Source organism: Oreochromis niloticus, linkage group LG7 (assembly GCF_001858045.2).
Source record: "Oreochromis niloticus isolate F11D_XX linkage group LG7, O_niloticus_UMD_NMBU, whole genome shotgun sequence".
In the NCBI taxonomy this organism is placed as follows: domain Eukaryota; kingdom Metazoa; phylum Chordata; class Actinopteri; order Cichliformes; family Cichlidae; genus Oreochromis; species Oreochromis niloticus.
In genome coordinates this window covers 34,910,037-34,935,128 of record NC_031972.2, presented here as the reverse complement: position 1 = coordinate 34,935,128, position 25,092 = coordinate 34,910,037, and the positions used below count along the sequence as shown (strand labels likewise).

Genomic DNA, 25,092 nt, shown 5'->3' with positions numbered 1-25,092 from the left:
AAAGAAGCTTGCCTTATATGTGATATAAGCAGCTCCTTACAAATCTATTATAACAAATTAGTTCTTTTATTTAAAAAATAATAAATCAGCATTAAATCACCTTTATCAGAGGACTGAAATTCAAACAAACAAAAATACTTTACACAGTCAAAAACTGCTGTGATTGTACCACTTTCAAATACATAGTAATGTAAAATTTGTCTGTCTGTACCTTCAGATTTAAATAATGATCACTGGCTAAAACTTGTGATAGTGTATTATCAGCAGGTTTTAGGACTCTCACTGCTGTTTCTCCAGAAAAACTCATGCTTGAAGCTGGTTTGTTTGTTTTGGCAGACTTTATGTTTTTATGCTGTATTCCTGATGCAGCCCTTCCCATGCTTGGGATCCAGTGCTAAGAGTATGCTGGCTATAAGTGCACACTCCTTAAATATTTACCTTTTGCAAGTTAAACAACTCTGCATTTTATATGTATTTGGTCTCAACCTGAAATATACAGGCAGATATTTCAGTCTTCACCTGCTTTCAAATAAATAATGATATATCTGTAAACATGTTTATTTTAATAATTTAAAATGGGGACCAGCTCGCTGTTAGAGCCACTGGTGGACACTAGAGGAACTGCAGGTTTTGGTGTTTTGTTTGCAGCCACCCCATCAAAAAACCGTAGAAACGCCCCTGAATGATAGATGTGACTGGAGAAGACATGAAAAGCAGACAGGTCCGCTTTGAAGGCGTTTTTTATGCAGGGTTGTGATATTTCTGCAGTGCTTTTGTACACAGCTGCCGGTAAAGGTGTCAGAGGAGGTCATGTGGAGATTCAGTACTGCTGCAGGGGGACCGGAGGAGTCGTGACTTGCAGCCCGGTGCGGTGTCTCTTTAAGCGCAGGGCGGTGAGCAGATTTCCGATCGTGAACGAAGCGGATTACAGCTCCTGACATCAGTCCTCCTCATCCTCCTCTTCCTCCTGCTTCTGTTCCTGCTGCTCAGCTGATCCGGAGGATTCCCTCTGCGGGGACACTCAGCACAGCCCCGCCTGTATGCTCGCCTCCGCTCGCCTCCATCATGGACTTCAACGTGAAAAAACTGGCTTCTGATGCGGGGGTCTTCTTCACCCGGGCAGTGCAGGTAAGACCGGACCTCCCTCCAGCTGCAGGCAGTGATGTGTGGACCGATTTACCGCTAGGCTCTCACTGCATCCCGCTGGGCCTGGAGCTCGATTAAAGAAGCTGAAGCTTTGCGTTTTCTTCGTGAGGTCTGTGTGTATAACGGAGTGTATTTGTGTGGCGTGTTTTCCATGCAGACCGAGCAGCCCGCTGCGTGTAAGCCGATAAAGGTTTGTCTAGCCTCGATCCATTATTGATGGCTGTGATCGGGTGCATCACCCATGTGACTCCAGCAGACTCCGTCCTGCTCCCCTCCAACTCCCCAACATAGAGATTAATTAATTTATCTGGCTCACCAGTCGCAAACAGCATTAAATCACTCACTCTCGAGAACTTGTACACCAAACCCCATTCGAAAAATTAGAAATTCATTGATAAAGTCTGTGCTACAAGTCAGGTAATGAGCAGAAAAATACTGGATCTTTAGGCTTCAGTAAGAAATTCGGCAGCCATATGATACACTTTTCATTAAAGGCTTAAAAAGGTCTCCATCTCACTCATCACAGAAAGAGAAGACATCAAAACTGTATTTAAAACGTTATAATCAGGATACATTGAATTGTTACAGTAAGAAGCAAATAAAAGATTAAAGTTAAATGAGGGCACTTCAAAGAGTCAAGTTTTTAAGCCCTGTTTTAAACTAACTGACCATATTTTCAGGATGTTTGTTCCACAGCTGGAGAGCATGAAAACTGAAAGCTACTTCACTTTGTTTGGTTCCCATTTGTCTCAAGTAAATTCACATGCATCTATGCCCAAGTTCATTTAGTGCTGGGTAGACTAAGAACTGGGTTCTTGGGATCCGTCCTGTGAGACACAGGAGGCCACTGTAGTGATTGAAAGATCCCCTTTGGGCATTAGTGGGTGAGTTGCAGTTGTCTGTTACCCGTAAAGACAGTCTACAGTGCAGGAGGTCAAACTGACTTTCATTAAAGGCTGAAGTGGGTTTGGGATCACATCAAGGACCACATAAAAAAGGGTCTCCTGTACAATATTGTTGAACATTGTGGATAGAATTTAATCTGCATAAAAGCCTCAATGACGCAACAAAAATTCAACAAGTTTCTTCACTGTTTCCGAGCAAGTCGAGCACAACAGTCGATCCACATCACACCAACTCTGCAGTTAGAGCTGGATGTCTTCCATGAGCTCTGAGTTTGAAACATGTGGTCTGACCAATGCGTGAACAATGCATGAATGCATTTTTTCTGTTGTTTTTTTTCTAGTCAGAAATCATTGAATTTATTGCTAAGTTATTATGCTGTTAAAGATTTCTTTTTTTAAATTTTGTTGCCACTTGTACCCACAAAGCAATGCGCTAAAGTCACGTGGTCTGTCAATCTCTATTTGAAGAGTGACACTTCATCCTATCCAGACAGAGGCTCTTCTGACTTCACCAAATATGAACTTTCACAGTATATGATTTTAATTCAAAGATTAAAATAATGTATTTTAAATCATTAAGGAATAATATTAATCAATAAAAGGAGTAAAGCTCAGTGAAGCATTTTAACTGGTTTATTCTGCACACTGCTGCTCCTATTGGAAAAAATGAACTCATGAATGCAACAAGGTCAGACTGCTTTCCTGGAGGTTGTCCAAGTGCATTGTGGGAAAACACAGGAAACCAATGAAGGCAGGAAGCAGGATAAAAAAACCAAAAAACCATTAACTCTTTCTGTAGTTTACATGTCTACACGTGTCATATATGACTCACAGACTGGGAGTGAACGGGTTCGTGGACGCTGACTTTAAAAGTCTGACCAACCATTAGTGAGACACTAAGAGAGAGAGGGAGATAAAGAGACTCAGTCTTTATGTGTGTCCCCTTGTGGTGAATTTGCATCTTTGTAGTTGTTCTCTGTCTCTTTGTGGTTGGTGCTGCTTCTGGGTGCAGATTTTGACACAATGCCACTACAGTACTCGATGTGGTGTTTTAGTGGTGCCAGTGACCAAGCAAAAAGCTTAATAAGCAAATTTAAAGACCTTTAGATTAAATGTTGTATTTGGATAAATGCTCAAATTTATCCCAGTTAGACTCTTTAAGATTCAAGATTCAAGAGCTTTATTGTCAATAAAGCAGCAACACAGTATACAGTCTACTGAAACTCAGTTTCACCCCAAGCCACCCATGGTGCATTTATAAGTATATAAAAGATATATCTCCAAGAGATATAAAACTAGAAATGACAAAGTGCTGAGTTAATGTATTTGCATAGTCCTTAAATTGCTGTGCTGTAAAGGATAGGAAAGGTTAATTAAATACCCACAAATGAATTAAAACTTGGTGGACCTACGGCTTTTACAGTCCCTAAGGCCCTGAGTGGAGTCCAATAATCCAGCCCTGAATAACAGACTGTCCATCACAGAGCTCCTGAATACCTGCCAGTACTTTTGCCTTTTAAAGAACCGATCTCGCCCATGAAGCTGCTGTCAGTTTCTCCCTGCTGCTTTCTGACAGTGACGGTGAATTCCTCTGCCTGCCTTTAAAGTCCAGCTGGCCGCCGTTGCTGTCTGTCAGTCAGATTTGAATGAAAGAAATCATCTGACAGCCCGGCCTGATACCACAGATGGCGATCTTTGGCCTCAGTTATTAGAGAGCAGAAGTGGGCCTTCTCATCTTTGATTGCATAAGACATGCTTCAAAGTTCCAGTTAGTGAGAAAAAAAAACGTATGTATAAGTTAGAAACTGAGGTTTAAGATAATTTGTCTGGGTCTTAAAATATGATGGGTTTGTTCTGATTATTATAGAATTGCGATCATAAAGATCGAGTAAGCGGTAGATGAAAAGCATGAGGACAAGTTTAAAAATTAAGATATTTTCACATTGGTTTGTAAAACCTTTGAGATTTTCTGTAATTTCTGTATAAATAAAAACTAAAATGCCATTTGATCCTTTTTTTAAAAAAAAAAATGAACATCCTTTTGAAGTAGATGAAGATAACCTTTTGACTCAGTCAAGCATTACCTTTTAATCTTGAGAACACCAACCGAACAGTGACAAACTCTATTAATTTGGTGGTTTGTTGGTAGATAATTCATTCTGTGAAGTAAGCAATTCAATCTGGGATTTGTTGATTATGTCCCACTTCTTCTAATATGATCACAGATTAAGCATTATTAGAGATATTACGGTATAGTATTCCATAGAAATCTATGCAATAACTGTTGAGATGTTCACTTAAAGCTCCAAACATCAGCCCCATGCAGTCCCTCTCCACCGACATGGGCACGTGGCCCAAACGAGAATGGATTCCACCAAAAAACAATTGGTGCCAGCAAAGGATCACAAAATTGCTGTTCCCAAAGTTGGAATGATGTTAGAAGTGGCTACTGGACCCCTATGAAGTTGCAGATGCAGATCACAATTTCCCCCATGAAGTTACCCCAACTTCTGTAAAAATGCTATGTGATGATCAACTCTCAAAACTGTCAAACTATCAGCTGGTTTTCATAATCCAAACCGGCACTAGAACTGTGTGGTGATGGGCAGTGGATGACCTGGTTTAGATTCATACAGAACTTGTTCTTCTAGGGCTTGTTTACCTGTTATCAGTGTCATCTACCTGTGACTTTTCACTCTTAGTTCACAGAGGAGAAGCTGGGCCAGGCTGAGAAGACTGAGTTGGATCCACACTTGGAGAACCTGATCACTCGTGCCGACTGCACCAAGAATTGGACTGAAAAGATCTTAAAACAAACAGAGGTGCTACTGCAGCCCAATCCCAGTAAGTTCTATACATTGCAGAAGTTCCCCTACATATATAAAGTCGCATCTTCAACTCTTTGCACTGAGTTGAAAGAAGATGTAGTTCTTAAACTTGTTGACAAAAGATCTGTTCATACTTAGAACTTGTTCTTTTGACAGTGTTTTGCTAATTGTTGCTCAGTAACATTTAGTTACAGTTAAGGTTAAGGTTTCTACTAAAGGAAATTTCCCTGGGAAGCAGAAACCTTTTGAGCTCTATCATTTCCAAAGAAGTTCCTGAATTCCAGTGATAGATTATTTGACCCTTTTGTTGAACTGTATATGTAATAAGTTCCTATAAAGTCTTTGCTCAGGAGCTAGTATTTTACAAAGATTGACAACCTTCCCGTGTTAATAACTAAAGCTAAGTGGTCATGTATAAAAGCTTTTTAATCTTGCAATTTTTTTTAATGCTTTACATTTCTGAGAAACCTACTAAAAGCAGGATTTGTTTTTAGTGTCTGACAATAATTGAAAATGAATAGCCAGAGGGATTTTGTGTTTGGACTAACAAGAAAGTCGAAGCTTCTGAGGTTGGTTAGATTAGAATTTGAGACAATTTCACGAATTAATTTTAGTCTAATCAGTTTAACTTGCTGGAGGAACTTTTACCCTGGGGAAAGTCCCTGGACGTTAGTTTCTGGGTGTTTTGGGAACTTTCTCTGGAAATGTGCCTTTTAGAAGCTTTTATAGTTAAACGTGAACATGATTGGATGGTGGGAGTAATGCTTAACCTTTGACCTGTGTATTTTGTACCCTCCATGCTTCAGTTGACCACACTGGTAAGTCTTGGCCTCTTTTCCCAGAGTGCTTTGTGTAAAAAGCCTACTCAGCATTGTGATGTGACTACACATTATACATACATAGTTGTGGTCAAAAGTTTCCATAAACTCATCAGGGCCAGAAATGTCAAAGTAATCTTGGGCTTGAGAGGTGGTGTAGTGATAGTAGGTTTGAAAGCCTCACCTTTACTCCTCCAAACACACATATTGTCATTGTGGCCAAATAGTGGTGTTCATTCTAGAGCAGGGGCTTCGTTCTCGGTTGGTACCCTCTCAGTCTATGGTGGTGTAAAGCTCTGGATAGTTTATTAAAAGCCCAAAATTACTCTGGTTTTTCATGCACATCTGACTACATCTGTAGTCTAGCACATACAGACCTACAGTATTTTAAGCTTCAGACACCGTCTGCTGTGCAGTTTAAGGTCTGGACTGGAGGGTGTAGATACAAACAGGTGTTGAATTACTAATGACCTTCTATTCAGGTAGACACCTGCCAACTTTTGATGGGATACAGCCACTGATACCTTGGCAGGGCCTGGTTGATTCAAATACCATACTCGGGTACAATTTTATGTACTTGTATTTTTATTTCCCATCACAGATTATACTAACCAGACCCATCAGATGGTTTGAAGTCATCCTGGAAACTATTTGGAGAATAGCTGGTTCTTTGATATAATGATTAGCAGGCGATTTGATGAACTATCTGTCTGTAACTGCTTGTTATGGGCAACTTCAACCAATCATGTCAAGACAGATATGATGCCACCCACAACATTTATCTGCTGTTATATGCTGTCGTTAAAAACAGGTTGAAGTTTAGATTATAGATCCATTTGTGATCCAGCTGCCATGGAAAGCAAAGGCTATGCTTTTATTAGCTGAATGAAACACTGGGCTGCAGCTTTGATCTTGCTGCCAATATTTAATGATCAAAGACGCCGATCCACTCCTACCCCTGTATGCCCTGTTGGTGGGATTGGTCAGTTGCAATTCTGGCCCCAGAGAAACATAAATGTGATACCATAGGAAGACCACCAATATGGTGATGTCAGATAAAATATCAGATAAAAGATTATGACACTAGTGGGTTCCCACTAAAAAATGCTTCAAGAGCTGTACACGCCCCCAAAACCGACCCCAACCATTTCCTGCCAGCTCTGATGCAGCTTGAATTATTCATAACCAAAGTTACATCTGTGCATAAGTGAATGTTTTTCAGAACCGCCAACATGTCTGCACTTACTGAAGATTAAACACCTGCAGTGAACTGGTGTTTACACATAGTGTATCAGAGGAATTTGGAGGAATGTTTCCCCATTAAAAAAACTAATTTTAGAAGCAAATATAACCTTTGGTATTAGGAGTAAACTATGAATAAATTCAAGCCGTAAATTACAGATAATTAGCTTGTTCAGAGAGATTAATAACACCTTTGGTACAATTGGACTCTTAAATGTAGGATAATAAAGAGTGTGGGATAATTTTTTTTAATGTGTTGGTCACAGTTGTCTTTTTATCACCTTGTATCCAGGCGCTCGGATTGAGGAGTTCATCTATGACAAGCTGGACAAGAAGCTTCCCTCCAGGACGACCAACGCGGAGCTGCTGGGTCAGTACATGCTGGAGGCCGCCATCGAATTTGGTCCAGAGACGCCATACGGTGAGTGGAGCTGCAGCTGAAACTGATACTGCTGCAGCTAATGACTCATGAAGCTCTAAATGCTCCTCTGAAGCAGCTCTCATTCTGTTAGCAGTTAAAGAGCAAAGCATTTTACAACATTTTCAAGAAAACAAAAAATAAATGTGGACGTGGAGGGTGTTTAAACAGCTAAAACACACTTTAGTCCAAATTTTATTTGAAAACTGATTTGATTGTTTTGTCTCCATCAAATCTGTGGTTTGAACCTGAGTGTGCTGCTGTGTTGTTGTAACTGTAGGCAAGACCCTGATCACAGTAGGGGAGTACCAGAAGAGGCTCGGAGGAGCCGAGCGCGAGTTCCTCCACACCTCTGCCGCCACTTTCCTCTCACCTCTGCGCAACTTCCTGGAGGGAGACTGGAGGACCATATCAGTGAGTCTGACTGTTTCATATGAAAATATGTCAGTATATGTAAATACTGACGTGCTGATACAAAATAGGAATGAAGTCTTTGCAGCTGTAAGCATCCTTTTACATCCTTTAGCAAAGCAAAAGAGAAAGTGCCATTCATAGCATCATTAAAAACAAACAGTCAGCATGGCTGTGTGGTGAATATCGTGAAAATGTTCATCAATAGTGTGTTTTTCATTCAATGCCGTAACCTGCTGATATGTTTGAACCTTTAGTGTGTGAGAGCAGACTGTCCGAGCACCAAACCTCTCCTTTCCTTTGTCCTCATCTGTTCTCCTTCACACTTTTCCTTCACCCCATGACTTTTTCCACAGAGTGGAAAAAAAAACAGTGATTGGGAAAGAGAAAGCGGGAAAGAAAAGTGATACATAGGAAAAAGTAGTTACCAAAATAAAGCAGGAAGTTGAAAGAAAGAAGAAAATTGACCTAACACAAAAATAAAGAAGGGAAAGAATCAGTAAAAATCTAAATGGGGATCAAATCACAAATCCTGAACTGTCAGAGCGATGTACTCGCTGCTGGAGGTCTTCGGGGTGATGACGTGTTGCACAGGTTTGCTGCAGGTTTGTTTGCTGAATGAATCGTTTTCTTTTTTCTTCCTCGTGCAGAAAGAGAGGCGGCTGCTGGAGAATCGCCGGCTGGATCTGGACATCTGTAAGGCACGCCTGAAAAAAGCCAAGCAGGCAGAAGCCAAAGCAGCGGTGAGATCAAATTTCAACAGTTCTTCTTCTACCCTAAGATCAGAAACCATCAGAGCACAGCCAGACTCAGACAGCTTTGAGTGAAGTATGTCAGGTGCTCATTTTGTTCTTGTTTTGGTCACATGTTCAGAGTGCATGTGAGCAGATTCACCTCTGACATGTTGGAAAGCTTACCGGCTGGCTGCGCTGCTTGTCGCATGTTTGTCAGATTCATGAAGGAAAAGTTCCTAACGCTTCTTTATGCACCAACTCTGCATGTAAATATTACAAACAGTCTTTTGTTTTAGTCTTTAAAAACTCCAACAGATGCAGTGGACGCCTCGTTAGCAGACAGGTCGATGGCTGCTCTGTTAACGCTCTCACAGTGGCAGATTTCTCAGCTGGATTATCAGAACTAAAGTCCAGTTCAGTGATCACTGGGAGCCTTCAGAGTTCATCTGTTCACCATCGCATTGATTTTAAAATGATTTAATCTAACAGAGCTACGTCAGATTATCCTATGCATGCAGGAATGGAAGAAAACAACCACAGTAAACCTGGTATTAGTTGATGCTGGTGAGCTATCTCAGACGCCTGTGGTACCATCAGGGGGCACCATTGTCACAGCACAAAACATCAGTACTGGTTCATGCAGATCAAATGAGCCCTTCAGTAGTAGATTTCTGACAGGGATTAGTTTTTTGGGGGGTTTTTTTACATAAGAAGAGACTTATGGGAATTTTTGATCCTCAATAATCTGAAATGGGCCACAAAAGGTCCGATCAATCCAATCAATGTCATTCATAGGTATTAGTAATTCAGATATTATAACACAAGATACTTTAAGTTCAGTTTCATTTCTACAGCATATTTAAAAGCAACAAAGTTGATAGAAGTTCTTTACAAGTTAGTTTAAAACAAACAAGAAAAGACCATAGACCAATAAATAAATATAATAAAGTACGTCATGAAAACAAACAATAAATTTAACTTACAACAAACTAAAAAAAGACACTACAAGATAAAAAAGCCCGATGGGACTCAACGTGAAATTTAATTAAAAGCAAAGGTAAACGAAGTGAGTTTGAAGACGGGATTTAAAAGAATCTGCAGCACAAATCTGAAGTTTCAGGTTATTCCAGAGTCTCAGGGCTTCAACTCGAGACCTCAGCAGTCAGAGCAACTTTAGCTGCTTTATATCTTAAAACCTGAACAGAGATGGAGCCGGTGTAAACCTGCTAAAACCACAGTGATGTGATCAAACACCTGTCAAAAGATGAGCAGCAGCATCTGAACACAAACCTCAGATGAGTTTTCAAGACGCACATGCAGAGAATTACAGGCATGAATGAGGTTTTTCGAGAACGACGACAGGATTTATAAAATTATAGAAGCTGAAAAACAAAAAAATTTCTTTTTATTTTTATTTCCAATAAAACAGAAAATCTTTGAAGTGGAGGAAAAATCAACATGATCAGACCTTCCTCTGTTTGTGGAAACAAATCAAATCAAAAGTGTCCTTTAAATAAACTTTAATAAATAAAACCACACAGCATAAAGTCCAGCTCAGTATGAGGCAGCTTTTCTTCGTTTAGTAGAGTTTTAGAAGAATAACTCCCAAAAACATTAAATAAATGAATTATTTTGTTTTAGTCAGGCAGCTGCAGGTGCTTGCGTTTCGTCTCTGAAGCTGACCTGTGTCAGGACGATTTCCTCTGAAGAGAACGTGGTCATACAGACTGAATTTAGTAATAACGATGGTCTACAAACAAAAAGGAGGGTGGAGCAGCTCCATCAGCATCAGAATGTAATGCGACTCTGACCATTCACAGCTTAAAAGCAGGCGATAAATTATTCACTGTGACGTCTCTTTGGGGTCAGCAGGGGTCACGAGTTAAATGCTGTGGATGCTTCCAGCTTCAGGCTCAATGATCTGCTCTCGTTGTGTTTGCTTTGTGCTTCCTGCTAACATGTTTTTATTTGTCTGCTCACAGTTTGTAACTGCATGACTTCTGTGCCAATCTGTGTTTGTTTCCTCCTCCCTGCTCTCCTTTGCTGTAGGCTGCACCTGATTTTCAGGAGACACGGCCTCGAAATTATGTTCTTTCTGCCAGTGCATCAGCGGTAAGAGAAACGAGCAGCACCTCAGAACTCATGGCTCACATGACGATCAAGAAAATGCATTTATTTTTAATTTCATATGCAAAAAAACTCCAAAAGAAACTAACAGCAGCATCTTTAAGTCTGACCTGCAGCTGAAGCTGTTAACATGGGCTTGTTTAACAATCAGGTCTCCATTTACCATCAGCCTGTTTGTGTCTTTTCTTTGGTTTTGCTTATTATCAAAAAATGTAGTTTTTCTTTTTTATAGATATATATATATATATATATATATATATACTATTTTTCATGGCAATCACAAATGAACAAAGTGAACCGCAAGTAAGGACAGTGGGGAAAAAACAGCTGTGTGATTTTGCTAAAACAAAACCAAACAAAAATCTACAAAAATTTCTACATATGTTGGAAATATATGAAAATGCATTTTTAATTGTATTTTAATGTATTTTCCTTTTGAGAAAGCAACCTCGTCACAAAATAAACAAAAATAGCCTGAGGTGAGGAAAGTGAGCCATCCTTCAAAAAAAGAGCTAGGCTGCCACATTAAATATGAATTTATAATTAATGACTTATCAGGTTACACAAAGGTTACATTGACAAACAGAAACAACCCAAATGAAATCAATTGTACCCATAATGTAGGTGCAGAAATGTAAAAGTCTGATTTGCTTTCTTTATTTTAAATTATTATTATCATTATCATCATCATTGTTATTATTATTATTATTATTATTATTATTATTATTATTATTATTATTATTATTATGTATATTGACCTTTATGAGGAAAACATTGAGGGAACAGTTTACCCTGACCGGGATAGGGTTACCGGGGCCCCACCCTGGAGCCAGGCCCGGGGAGGGTGCCCGAGGGCGAGCGTCTGGTGGCCGGGCCTTAGTCCATGGGGCCCGGCCGGGCACAGCCCGAAAAGGGGACATGGGCCCCTCCTCCCGCAGGCACACCACCCGCAGGAGGCGCCATAGGGGTCGGGTGCATTGTGTGCGAGACCTGGAGGGGCGTGATTGGGAGAAACGGCCTCCCTGATCTGAACCCAAGCGGTGTTTTGTTATTGGACTTCTGTGCAAATCACAGTTTGGCCATAACGAACACCTCGTTCGAACATAAGAGTGTCCATAAGTACACGTGGCACTAGGACGCTCTAGGCTGCAGGTCGATGATCGATTTTGTAATCGTATCACCAGACCTGCGACCATATGTTCTGGACACTCGGGTAAAGAGAGGGACTGAGCTGTCAACTGATCACCACCTGGTGGTTAGTTGGATCAGGTGGCGGGGGAGGACGCTGGACAGACCCGGTGCACCTAAACGTGTAGTGAGGGTGTGCTGGGAACGCCTAGCAGAGGCCCCAGTCCGCGAGATCTTAAACACACACCTCCGGCAGAGCTTCAACAGCATTCCGAGGGAGACTGGGGACATTGAGTTCGAATGGACCATGTTCAGCATCTCCATTGCCAAAGCTGCTGCATTGAGCTGCGGCCGCAAGGTGGTTGGTGCCTGTCGTGGTGGTAATCCCCGAACCAAATGGTGGACTCCAGAGGTGAAGGGAGCCACCAGGCTGAAGAAGGAGTCCTATCGGGCGTGGTTAGCCTGTAGGACTTCGGAGGCAGCCGACAGGTACCGACAGGCCAAGCGGAATGCGGCTCGGGCAGTGGCTGAAGCAAAAACTCGGGTGTGGGAGGAGTTCGGAGAGGCCATGGAAAAAGACTTTCGGACTGCCTCGAAGAGATTCTGGCAAACCGTCAGGCGTCTCAGGAGGGGAAAGCGGTGCTCTACCTGCACTGTGTATAGTGCTGGCGGAGCGCTGCCAACTTCAACTGAGAAAATTGTCGGGCGGTGGAAGGAATACTTCGAAGACCTCCTTAATCCCACTGACACGTCTTCTGAGGAGGAAGCGGAGTATGGGGATGAGGGGGATGACCTGCCAATTTCCGGGGGCGAGGTCACTGAGGCAGTTAAACAACTCCTTGGTGGCAGAGCCCCTGGTGTGGATGAGGTCCGCCCCGAGTTCCCGAAGGCTCTGGACATTGTAGGGCTGTCCTGGTTTACACGCCTCTACAATGTTGCGTGGAGATCAGGGGCAGTACCCCTGGACTGGCAGACCGGGGTGGTGGTCCCCATCTTTAAGAAGGGAGACCGGAGGGTGTGTTCCAACTACAGGGGGATTACACTCCTCAGCCTCCCTGGGAAAGTCTATGCCAGGGTGCTGGAAAGGAGAGTTCGTCCGCTAGTCGAACCTCAGATACAGGAGGAACAATGCGGTTTTCATCCTGGTCGCGGAACACTGGACCAGCTCTTTATCCTCTCAAGGATACAGGTGTCCTGTGGGAGGTGCTGCGGGAGTATGGGGTGTCTGGCCCATTGCTACGGGTCATTCGATCCCTATACAATCGTTGCAAGAGCTTGGTTCGCATTGCTGGCAATAAGTCGGACTCGTTCCCGGTGGGTGATGGGCTCCGCCAGGGCTGCCCTTTGTCACTGATTCTGTTCATAATTTTTATGGACAGGATTTCTAGGCGCAGCCAAGTGGCGGAGGGCTTTCACTTCGGTGGCCTCAGAATCTCATCTCTGCTTTTCGCGGATGATGTGGTTCTGTTGGCTTCATCGGGTGATGGCCCCCAGCTCGCACTGGAATGGTTCGCAGCCGAGTGTGAAGCAGCGGGAATGAGGATCAGCACCTCCAAATCTGAGGCCATGGTTCTCAGTCGGAAAAGGGTGGAGTGCCCACTCCGGGTCGGGGATGAGTTCCTCCCCCAAGTGGAGGAGTTCAAGTATCTCGGGGTCTTGTTCGCGAGTGATGGAAGAAGGGAGCCGGAGATCGACAGATGGATTGGTGCTGCGGCCGCAGTGATACGGACGCTGCACCAGTCCGTCGTGGTGAAGAGGGAGCTGAGTGTAAAAGCGAAGCTCTCAATTTACCGGTCGATCTATGTCCCTACCCTCACCTATGGCCACGAGCTGTGGGTAGTGACCGAAAGAACGAGATCGCGGATACAAGCGGCGGAAATGAGCTTCCTCCGAAGGGTGGCTGGCCTCTCCCTTAGAGATAGGATGAGAAGTTCAGCCATCCGGGTGGGGCTCAGAGTAGAGCCGCTGCTCCTCCACATCGAAAGGAGCCAGCTGAGGTGGTTCGGATGCCTCCTGGGCGCCTCTTGGGTGAGGTGTTCCGGGCATGTCCCACCGGGAGGAGGCCCCGGGGCAGACCCAGGACACGCTGGAGAGATTAGATCTCTCGGCTGGCGGAAGAAGATGGATGGATGGATTATTATTATTATTACTGATAATGATAATAACAACAATGAAACAAGCCTTGTTCTGATGTAGGTTTCTTCCTGTTAAAAGGGAGTTTTTCCTTCCCACTCGCCAAAGTGTTGCTCATAATGGGGTGGTCTGATCATTGGGGTTTCTCCGTATTAATGTGTCTTTAATTTACAGTATAAAAAACGTCGTGTTATTGTGATTTGCTCTTAAATAATTAAAATGGAAATGAACTATTACTCCCCTGATACTAGTACTGCTAATGTTATTAGTGCTGCTACTGCTTCTGCTACCAGTCCTGCTATCAATATGATTTCAGCTACTGTAAAATAGAATTTCCCAAATATGGGCAGAAATACTATTTTTTATTGTTATTTGTGTATTCAGTTTTTTTTGCTTGCTTGAGAAAAGAAAACCCAATAAGCTAAAGGTTTTGTGTTTCTCTGCTTCAGTTTTTTTTTAATGGTTCTCAGATGTATTAAAAAACTGTATTCAAATCAAAATGTAGTTTTGGCCACAGCCGTATTAGCGAACACTGCCAGGCTGCTGCTGTCACTAACAATTTGCCGCTTAAATGAAAGTTAAATAAACAGAAAAAGGAAAAAAAATCTTATTTCATAAACCAGGATCTCAGATTTTTAATCTGAACAGCATTTTTCTGCAAATCGCACTCAAAAAGTTTTTGTAGACTGAAAAGCACAAGTGACAGCCTTTTAACCCAGTGAGGTCCTGACCTGTTGTTTTTAGAGGAAAACACAAGAGTTTATTTCTTTACTTCTGCTTTAGACTAGAACGTTTATCATTTCAAAGAAAGCTCAGGGGTGAACAATAGAAAGGTATAAAATCTAAACCTGGACGTGTCTTCTCAGAAGAAAAGCTCTTTACAGAAGTCTGTGAGCACAGATGAGGAGCACAAAGATGTGAAAGTGAGATTTGTTTTATCTCAGCTGAACCCATCAGGGCTCTGGAGTTTACACTTCACTGGCTCTTTTATTTTGTGCCAACATCTAGAAAATAAAAAGTTGTTAGATTGCAGATTTCACAGCATGAGTGATCTTTCAGGGCTGTGTTTTGAATGTTCAGTCGAGCATGTCATGTTAGCCATGAGATAATGGTGTTTGTGCATGACGTGTTGCTGATGACACAAGCATGTTTGAGCATGGTTATTATTGTTCAGTTTTGGCTCTGATGTTTTTTAAATGAAGGCTTGTTGAAGTTTATTGTATGCCTATGTGAAATAAAACAAAAACAACAGCTTCAGCTCAAACAGAGACACCGATCAGCAGAACCTGAATGACGCATGGACTTTTATTTTGAAAAATGGCTGTAATTCATTGGAGTTATAAGTTCTTAATTATTTTTATGATCAAATAACATTCCTTGATAAATACAGAATCCCTGGGATCCTGGTCACTTTATATTCAATTATATTTTATTTGTAACCTTGTGCCTGATTTTTATGGCTTCATTTACATAAAATAAAAATATCCTTAAAGAGCCTTGGTGCAAAGCCTCAGTTCATCCTCAATCTGAAACAAGCCTTTTTAGTTCCTCTGCCTTTCAGACAGCTTTCTTCTGATTTAAGAAGAAGTGGTTGGAGCTTCAAATACCTGGTTTAGAGCCGACTGAAGCCTGAGGGTATACCTTTATGTCGTTATTTATTGGCCATGTTTAATATTAATGCTGGAAATATATGTGACAGGAAAAAGAATCTGTTATGTTGTTTAGGACAGTTACAGTGTTTACACAACATATGATTTTTATTTATTTTTGATTTTTTGACCCCCTTTGTGGTTTCATCAAACCAGCTGCAGAGTGGCTGGGAGAGCTGGGACGTGGAGCCCGACCCGGTCGTGTCAGAGCAGAGGAAGGTTGGACACGTGGAGAGACTAGAAGTCCCATGTTTGTTTAGTAGTTTGGGTAGAAAAGACATGTTTTTTAGGGTGTTTCATGGTTATTTCCCCTCCTGTTTAGACTTCATGGTTATTTTGTTCCCTCCCTTTGTTACTTTTAGAACGCACAGAACAGGGATAAACTAGGTTAAAAGCAGCAAAATTATCAGATGTCATTATTCTTCCTGTTCAGGAGAACCAACGAGAGAGATTCAGAGTTTCAAAAATGTCCCAGGGTCATTTAAAGATTGACCACCAATCCTTGCACCGATTAGGACACTCCCAGAAAACCCGATTTTAGGAAATTCACTGATGGCTTTTGCAGATTGAATCAGCAAACTAGACCAAAGAGATGTCACACAGTTTCCACCAGAGACTCTTCAGGTAAATCTGGGAAATAAATTAACTTTATAAAAATCTATGAACCTGGAGAAATGTAATAAATTGTATCCTTTGTGTGACAAAAGGTAGGGAGGACCATACCTTTTATTCACAAAAAGAGCTTCCAGGTTACTTCTACCATATCATTCATCCCAAATGGACAGGGGGATTTTAATTTTAATGTTAATAGCATTATAACTGACATGCAGTGCTTTAAAAATATATATATCCTACCCTCTTTAAATTTTTCACATTCAGACCAACAAAGATTTCAAAAGGTTTTGCAAATAAAAATCTGTGTGGCCTGCGTATGTGTTCAGCCCCCTTTACTCTAACAGCCCTAAATAAAAGAGGCCATATAATAAATAAACAGAGTCCAGAGTGTGTCCTTTAATCTCAGTCGAAATACAGAACATGGTTCTGTGACAGCCTCAGAGGAACATTAGAGAACAAACCGCATCGTCTAGACCAAAGAACTCACAATTTTTCGCATAAACTAGTATAAACCTGCACACAGGGATACACATCTACATTTAGGATGGTTAAACATGAAGTATTTGTCCATAAAGTCTTTTCAAAGCAAAAGATGCTCCCTCCCCGCTACAATACTGCATGTTTACCACCGGGGGGCGCAGCTCCACACCAGTTCCTCCAGTCTTCAGCATCTGCAGAATGTAGAGTAAAGGTCGTGTGAAGTTCAGCAGCAGCTGCGAGAGCTGCGTCATCGCTGTGTTTACAGTGCATTTGAGGTCATGCTTTCCCTTTATTCAGCATCTCCTGTAACTCAGGTTCACTCAGTGAAATGATGCGTTTAAGTCTTAATTATAAACATAAGCACAGTTTATATCGCATGTTGTCGTCATAGCCAGGAGTCTGCCAGGGAAAAGGGCATGAATTTGAGATTATTTCACAGGGAGACTGGATCCCAGGAAACCAAAACGTGTTTGTAAAGCGAAGTGTGGAAAGGTCACTAATGCAAGGTTTGGCATTAATAACACAAACAACAAACTAGTTTTATTTGATGTAAATGTTTCCTTTCTGTTGTAAGGATGCCCCATTTAGTGGAATTGTTTAGCAGCAGGGTTTCCCCTGTGATGTCTGCTTTCAATGCAAACAGCAGCAAAAAGCCATTTGTTGTTTCTCATTTGGAAGGTGACTCACACGATTTTATCCTTTCACTTCGTAATCCATCTCAGTTTTCCCACAGCACAGTATAACCCCACCCACCCAGTCTTATTTTCAGACAAGAGATTCCTGCCTTGGCATCTTTTTATAGCTCTGTGTGCTGGAAGATGAAACTTGAGCATCATTTTCCAACATGGGAACATTTAAAACCTGCAAAAATCCTCATTAGAGTCCCGTTGCGTCCCGCTAAGTAACTGAAATAAGTTTTTTTTGGTCCTGCTCCTTTTTATATGCTGATGCCGGTTGTTCCAGGTGCGTCTCCTCTTTAGGTTACAGTAGAGATGTGTTCAAGGACTACGGCTGTTTTTGACCCTCATGTTTTCTTATCATATTCATGATGAGTAAGACCGCATGACAGCAGACCACAGTGGTGGTTGCGCTTTTAAGGGCGTTTTCCAGTGTAAAAGGAGATTCCTTTAGCCGAGATTTTCGGCAAAGGCATTCTCCTTTATCAGGTGTCATTATCCGACGCACACTGTCACAGCATGTGGAGTCATTTTCCAGGGACACCACTTTAGTGCAGGGATTCCCCAGAAACACACATTGTAATATGAGAAACAACAAAAACAAAAGTTTTTTTTATATAATATAAATAATATATATATTAATATAATATATAATGGCTTCACACTGTTAAGCATTATTAAGTGCTTGATTAATCATTTCCATATCCTTACTTCCCCTTAGTGTGCCATTTATAAGCACAGACATGTTTATGCAGCTGTTATTGTTACACCATGTACAGCTGTCACTGCTATCAGTCACAGTCATAATAATATGTCTGTTTTTTATAAATAGCTATATACATGATGAATGAAGCACTTGCTAATACCTCAATACTCTGGATGTCATTATAAAGTGCTACCAAGTTGTTTATTCTGATGTGTGCATTAGTAGATTTGTTTAGGCACAGAGGGCCAACGGGTTTGTGGGAATGTACTGCAGGCTTGACCCCAAGTAAAAAATAGCATGTTCTGAGAAGATAGGAGTTAAACGTAAGTGGATTAAGTGGATTAAATAATCTTAATTAAAGTATACTTTTCTTCCATAGTTGTTGCCTAAAAATTTCCAATAAAAATTACCTTAAATCCACCTTAAATCCACCCTGATGGCTGCTTTTTCCCTTCCCTGTGTGAAACTAAAGCCCTGATGTAGATTCAGCTGTGTCTATGAAGATAATCTGCTCTTCCTGACTTTTTATTTCTTTCTGTCCTTGCCACGCTCCTCTCAGCTGCTCAGTGAAGAAGTGGACAAAGTGAGTACCCTCACCAGCAGAAAGCGCTCTCTAGATGCATGACTCATGTTGTCAGCTTCCTTCCTTCCTCTCGTCTCGTTTTCACCTCCAGGCAGAACACGAGCTTCGCGTGGCCCAGACGGAGTTCGATCGCCAGGCTGAGGTCACCAGGCTGCTGCTTGAAGGCATCAGCAGCACACATGTGAGTCACCGCAGGCCGGTCACCCCACTGGGCTCCTGTTAAAGGCTCCTGTTAAAGGCCATGCGGCGTGAATCATTCGAGTGTTTTTGTCAAAATATTGCAGATGAACATATGGGAACCAAACCATGTTATTCTCATGGTGATTTTAAATTGGTTTTAAATATGTTTTAAATGAAATGCATGAAGGCGGACAGCTTTTAGGCACCAGATAAAGCTTTGTTGATGTTTACACATCAACAAAGCACATCGATGGTGCTGAGAAACTTTTATGTGACCCAACCCTTCAGGCAGAGAGAGAAGCAGAGGCTTTAATGTTTGTTTGAGAGTTTGGGAACATTTCAATGGCCTGACCTCATCTTTGTGTCTGTGTGTTTATATTGTAATATATCTGTTTATTTTTAATAAAAGTAGTGTTGCAGATTATTTTATTTGGCCCTTACACAGTGCTGTGCCAGAGCGTGCGCGCACACTCTCTCACACACACACACACACACACACACACACACACACACACACACACACACACACTCGTTTCATATCTTGGTGTGGACATCTAATTGACATAATGCTTTCTCTAGCCACTTACCGTAACCCTTAGTATAAACCTAATCATAAACTAACTGTAATCCTGACACTAGGACCACATTTTGAGCCTCAAAAATGCCTTCAAATTCGTGGGACAGGCATAAGTGACTGTTGCTCCCCACAAGTATTGTGGCATGCCAATTTTCTGTCCTCACAAAGATTTCTAAACCAGTACACACACATACACACCCTCTCACTCACACAAACACACTCACACCTCATGGTTTCCAGAGGACTAGCTTGTAGATATGTCTCAGTATTACAGTATGAGTGGAAACATACGAAACAGTGGTAACAATGCTTCAGCATCATCACAGCTTCACCTTTCAGGTGTGCGTCGCTCATTAAACATAATTTAAAATGCCGGCTGACTGCTGGCACTCACTGAAAATAAAACCTGTTGCACAGTTAACATCTACGGGTTACCTGGTATTTTGCACAAACGACAGGGAAAGGCAAGAGATATTTTTCTCAGCATGCCCTTCCAACATAACCACTTTCCTTTTGAACCATAACCAGTTTATAAGGAAAATGTATACTGCATAATCAAAAGTTCAAAAGAAAAAAGAGCCATGACTAAAACACAGGGGAATTCTTTTAATGTGTCCATCCTACTGTAATGCTTTGAATATGAGCATCCTGTGGAATATTATTGGACTGCTGTGATTAAAGCATTTTTGTGCCTATGTAACACTGCTGTAAAGCTGGGCAGTAAATGGTGACTGTACAGCTGTTTGACTGTCAGTGGTCATTTCTAGAGCTAAACATTTCAGTCCCATCTTCATCCATGAGTGAGAAAACTGGCTGTTAAAGGTGCATGATGACTTATAAAATCTTTGGTGTCCTTCACTCCTGTTGAGTCAATCCTCTCCTTTCTTTTCCCACCAGCTCAACCATCTGCGCTGTTTGCAGGACTTCGCCGAAGCTCAGGCCACCTACTACGCTCAGTGTCATCACTACATGCAGGACCTTCAGCGGGAGCTCAACAGGTCGGGATTTATTTGCAGACACTGCTATGACTCCCACCGACCGCAATATTTAGTGAATCGAAAACATTTTCAGCTTTTCTTGTATTGTTTAAATTATGGGGAGAGATCAGAGTTAGTCACACCACAAAATACTGAAAATAACCACAGGCTTTAGTCTGGATCTGATGTGCAGCTGGGAGTGGGTGCAGTCTCTCAAGGGACCCGTGATGGCATTGTTTCCAATAATTAACTTGGATCCAATGTCTGACTTATCAGTAAGGCCTTCAACTAAGCAATAACAATGGTCCATAGTTCATGACTATGATTTTCTCTGTGTTATTGGAGGGTCTTGACCTTACAATATAAAGCGCCTCCAAAGGGAAGGACATAATCACAGAGGTTTTCACACCATCTATAAGCAGAAAACAGGAACACAGTCACACTGAGATTTCTCCTGGGTACCTGAACAATGTTAGCAATAAAAAAACATCCGGGAGAAACATCCTGACTCAAAGTGATACCCAAAAAGTTGTCTGGTCCTTACTGAGCTCATGGTCATCCAAAATGCTGCTACTTACGGGAACTAAAGATGTTAGAGTAGAAAGGGACTGTCCTCAAACTGTTCCCTCAAAGCTGGGAGCATGAACTTCTCCAAGATCTCTTGGTATGCTGAAGCATCAACAAGTCCTTTCACTGAAACTAAGGAGGCGACCCCAACTCCTGAAAAACAACCCTCCACCATAATCCCCCCTCCACCAAACTTTACACTTGGCACAGTAAAGTCAGACAAGTACTATTCTCTTCTCAAACGTCAAACCAAGACTCGTCCATCGGATTGCCAGATGGAGAAATGTGATTCATCACTCCAGAGAACACATCTGCACACAGAACAGTGAACACTTTGGTGATTAGAGGGTTGGATGCAGCTGGTCACCATGGAAACCAATTCCATGAAGTTCACTATGCACTGTCCTAGAGCTAATCTGAACCACATGAAGTTTGGGCATGCACACTATGTGCCTCAGCACCCGCTGACCCCACTCTGAGTTTACATGGCCTACCACTTCATGGCACAGTTGCTGTCATTTCCACTTTGTTATAATCCCACTAACAGCTGACTGTGGAATATTTAGTATTCAGGAAATTTCAAAGTTGGACTTATTGCACAGCTGACCTCCTATCACTGTACCATGCCGGAATTTACTGAGCTTCTGTGAGCGACCCATTCATTGGCAAATGTTTGTCGAAGCAGTCTGCATACCTTGGTGCTTGATTTTATACACCTGTGGACATGGAAGTGATTGGAACACCTGGACTCCATCATTTGGATGACTGAGTAAAAACCTTTGGCAATACCGTGTAGCTTAAAGTCCTCAAAATAGCTACTATTTAAACTAAGCACTTTACTCTCTACCTACTTGTAGTAACTTGAGCTCACCTGTGTCATCCTTTAGTAATGCCACTCTTTGCCTGTTCAGTCTGATGTCAAAAAGAGTCAAAAACGGTCCAAATTCACTGCAGTGAAATGAATTTGGCTGTTGTCTCGGGTGTTAGAATAAAGTTTTCATCATCCTGGCATCCATGACAGGGAGGCTGATTTATGAAGCTGGAACCGTCATTGGCCAGAATCTGGAGGCGTTTGTGTCAGTGAAGGTCAGAGGTCACTGAACACACTGCTCTCCATTTGGACACAGATGATGTGAAAATGTAAATAAAAGAGCCATGCAGTGTTTTGGAAATCATTAAATGTCAGTATCTGATTAAAAATAAGAGACCATCAATGACATTAAGATGGAGTGTTTACATTTGTAAAACGTTTTGAAATATGTCATACTGAGCCAAAAAATAAGAAAGCTGTTCCCTCAAGACCAAGTTGGAAAGACTTCATGATTCATAGTAATCCTGAAATTTGGATCAAACCTGAAAACTAATACTTGCTGGTTTCAATATTCAGACAGCATGTGGTCTCAAACACACCAGAGACCAGAGGCCTGTTCTTCGTACCTCGCTAAGTAAGTTAGCCGGATTTGAATGTTGACGATTTCGCGTGATCTTGGATCGTTCGGTTCTCCGAAGCTCATCTGGGACTTGCTGTCATAGCAACAGATCCGTAAGAGTAAGCCTGCTTGGGAGCAGGTTTACTTTATGTAAACAGGATTAGATCGCGGCCACTCAGGTATGTCCGCTGCAGTTATATGAAAGCAAGAGCGACATTTCTCCACTGTTTTACCATAAATAAATATTATCAATGTAACTAAAGATAATGCAGCATTTGATTCTTTTATTGATTTCATACAGATACATACAGGTCATTTCCGAAAAAAAGGGAAATGTACTATTAACCATTCTATTACATGTAGTAGATCATGTCAGATGTAATTCATATTTTAGAGTAGTAATAGTAAATTACTACGTGCAATCAAGATGAGAGACCATGGCTATAAAAGCGAAGGTGGATTTGGGAAGTCTGTCGCAGCCATGTCCTGTCCGTTTGTACGCGAGCAAGGAAGGTGCAAGATTGATAAGGAGGGTTTACAGAATTTAGCGTATATTGCGGGATAGACAGGATCCTTTAGCTCAGCACGACGGTGTGCTCATAGAGAGATATCGATTCTCCCGTGAGGGTATTATTTACTTTCTTCCTCCCCCTTTCTCTCTCTCTCTCTCTCCCTCTATATATATATAAAACTAACACCCAGCACGCCCCTGCGGGCGGTTTATCCTTCAAGCTCGGGTCCTCTACCAGAGGCCTGGGAGCTTGAGGGTCCTGCGCAGTATCTTAGCTGTTCCCAGGACTGCGCTCTTCTGGACAGAGATCTCCGATGTTGTTCCCGGGATCTGCTGGAGCCACTCGCCTAGCTTGGGAGTCACCGCACCTAGTGCTCCGATTACCACGGGGACCACCGTTACCTTCACCCTCCACATCCTCTCGAGCTCTTCTCTGAGCCCTTGGTATTTCTCCAGCTTCTCGTGTTCCTTCTTCCTGATATTGCTGTCATTCGGAACCGCTACATCGATCACTACAGCCGTCTTCTTCTGTTTGTCTACCACCACTATGTCCGGTTGGTTAGCCACCACCATTTTGTCCGTCTGCATCTGGAAGTCCCACAGGATCTTAGCTCGGTCATTCTCCATCACCCTTGGGGGCATCTCCCATTTTGACCTCGGGACTTCCAGGTTATACTCGGCACAGATGTTCCTGTACACTATGCCGGCCACTTGGTTATGGCGTTCCATGTATGCCTTGCCTGCTAGCATCTTGCACCCTGCTGTTATGTGCTGGATTGTCTCTGGGGCATCTTTACACAGCCTGCACCTGGGGTCTTGCCTGGTGTGATAGACCCCAGCCTCTATGGATCTTGTGCTCAGAGCTTGTTCTTGTGCTGCCATGATTAGTGCCTCTGTGCTGTCTTTCAGTCCAGCTTTGTCCAGCCACTGGTAGGATTTCTGGATATCAGCCACCTCCTCTATCTGCCGGTGGTACATACCGTGCAGGGGCCTGTCCTTCCATGATGGTTCCTCGCCTTCCTCCTCTTTCTTGGGTTTCTGCTGCCTGAGGTATTCACTGAGCACGGTGTCAGTTGGGGCCATCTTCGTGATGTATTCGTGGATGTTTCTTGTCTCATCCTGGACTGTGGTGCTGACACTCACCAGTCCCCGGCCCCCTTCCTTCCGCTTAGCGTACAGCCTCAGGGTGCTGGACTTGGGGTGAAACCCTCCATGCATGGTAAGGAGCTTTCTTGTCTTTATGTCAGTGGCTTCTATCTCCTCCTTTGGCCAGCCTATTACCCCAGCAGGGTACCTGATCACGGGCAGGGCGTAGGTGTTGATGGCCCGGATCTTGTTCTTACCGTTCAGCTGACTCCTCAGGACTTGCCTGACCCTCTGCAGGTACTTGGTGGTTGCAGCTTTCCTAGCGGCCTCTTCATGGTTCCCATTCGCTTGCGGGATCCCCAGGTACTTGTAACTGTCCTCTATGTCTGCAATGTTGCCTTCTGGTAGTTCAATCCCCTCAGTTCTGACTACCTTCCCTCTCTTTGTTACCATCCGACTACACTTCTCCAGTCCGAATGACATTCCAATGTCATTGCTGTATAGCCTGGTAGTGTGTATCAGTGAATCAATGTCTCGTTCACTCTTGGCATACAGCTTGATATATATATATATATACTTACTGTACTGTATATACTTACTCCCGACTTACTGTGCATGCTTCAGTCACCCCTTGCATGGGAACAGGTAAAAGTGATGGAGTGTTATTCAAACTACACACATAAAAACCCACAATGTCAATAAATGTCACAGTACAAAAAGGGGTGTGACGAGGGGGTGCAGGACCACCACCTGTCTTTATTTGCTCTGCCCTTTTCTTGGTTGCTGTTATAAACAAACAGATTATTCCAGGGTCTCTTGTCATAGACTAAAAGCAATATAAGTGATAAATATTACCATTCTGTAGAATATTCTTATATTTCACTTTTACTTGTTCCCATGTTCTAGTGGGTCCTGTTGTGGCTCTAATGTGAAAGAGGATATGATGTAATATAATATAATATGGTATAATATAATATCACATGATATAATGTAATATCACGGATCACTTACGAGTTTAATTTGTCAGCAACTTTCTGCCAGCCCTCTCTCCTTGCTTTTGCAGCCTTTGCAGTGTTCCCCTGCGTTTTAATTAAACTCTGAAACTCCTGATATCCCTCAATCAAGAGTTCTTGCTCTGCTGCCGTGAGATACTGCGCGCGCTCC

General features: G+C 42.3%; 1 protein-coding gene across 3 annotated transcripts in view; it reads left to right on the top strand.

Annotated features, from left to right (window-relative positions):
* Window positions 1-714: 714 nt before the first annotated feature.
* Window positions 715-25,092, top strand: part of sh3glb2b (SH3-domain GRB2-like endophilin B2b) — a 42,369-nt gene continuing 17,991 nt past the window's right edge. The window contains exons 1-10 of one of the 3 annotated variants that reach the window (XM_019361361.2): window positions 719-1,128; window positions 4,754-4,895; window positions 5,686-5,697; window positions 7,232-7,360; window positions 7,638-7,771; window positions 8,419-8,511; window positions 10,552-10,614; window positions 18,577-18,600; window positions 18,692-18,781; window positions 20,255-20,355. In XM_019361361.2, the coding sequence (XP_019216906.1) occupies window positions 1,066-1,128; window positions 4,754-4,895; window positions 5,686-5,697; window positions 7,232-7,360; window positions 7,638-7,771; window positions 8,419-8,511; window positions 10,552-10,614; window positions 18,577-18,600; window positions 18,692-18,781; window positions 20,255-20,355 (851 nt within the window). In that variant the 5' untranslated portion in view covers window positions 719-1,065. Of the gene's footprint in view, window positions 1,129-4,753; window positions 4,896-5,685; window positions 5,698-7,231; window positions 7,361-7,637; window positions 7,772-8,418; window positions 8,512-10,551; window positions 10,615-18,576; window positions 18,601-18,691; window positions 18,782-20,254; window positions 20,356-25,092 lie in introns of all 3 variants that reach the window. The other 2 variants (XM_019361362.2, XM_019361363.2) reach the window with 2 other exon arrangements.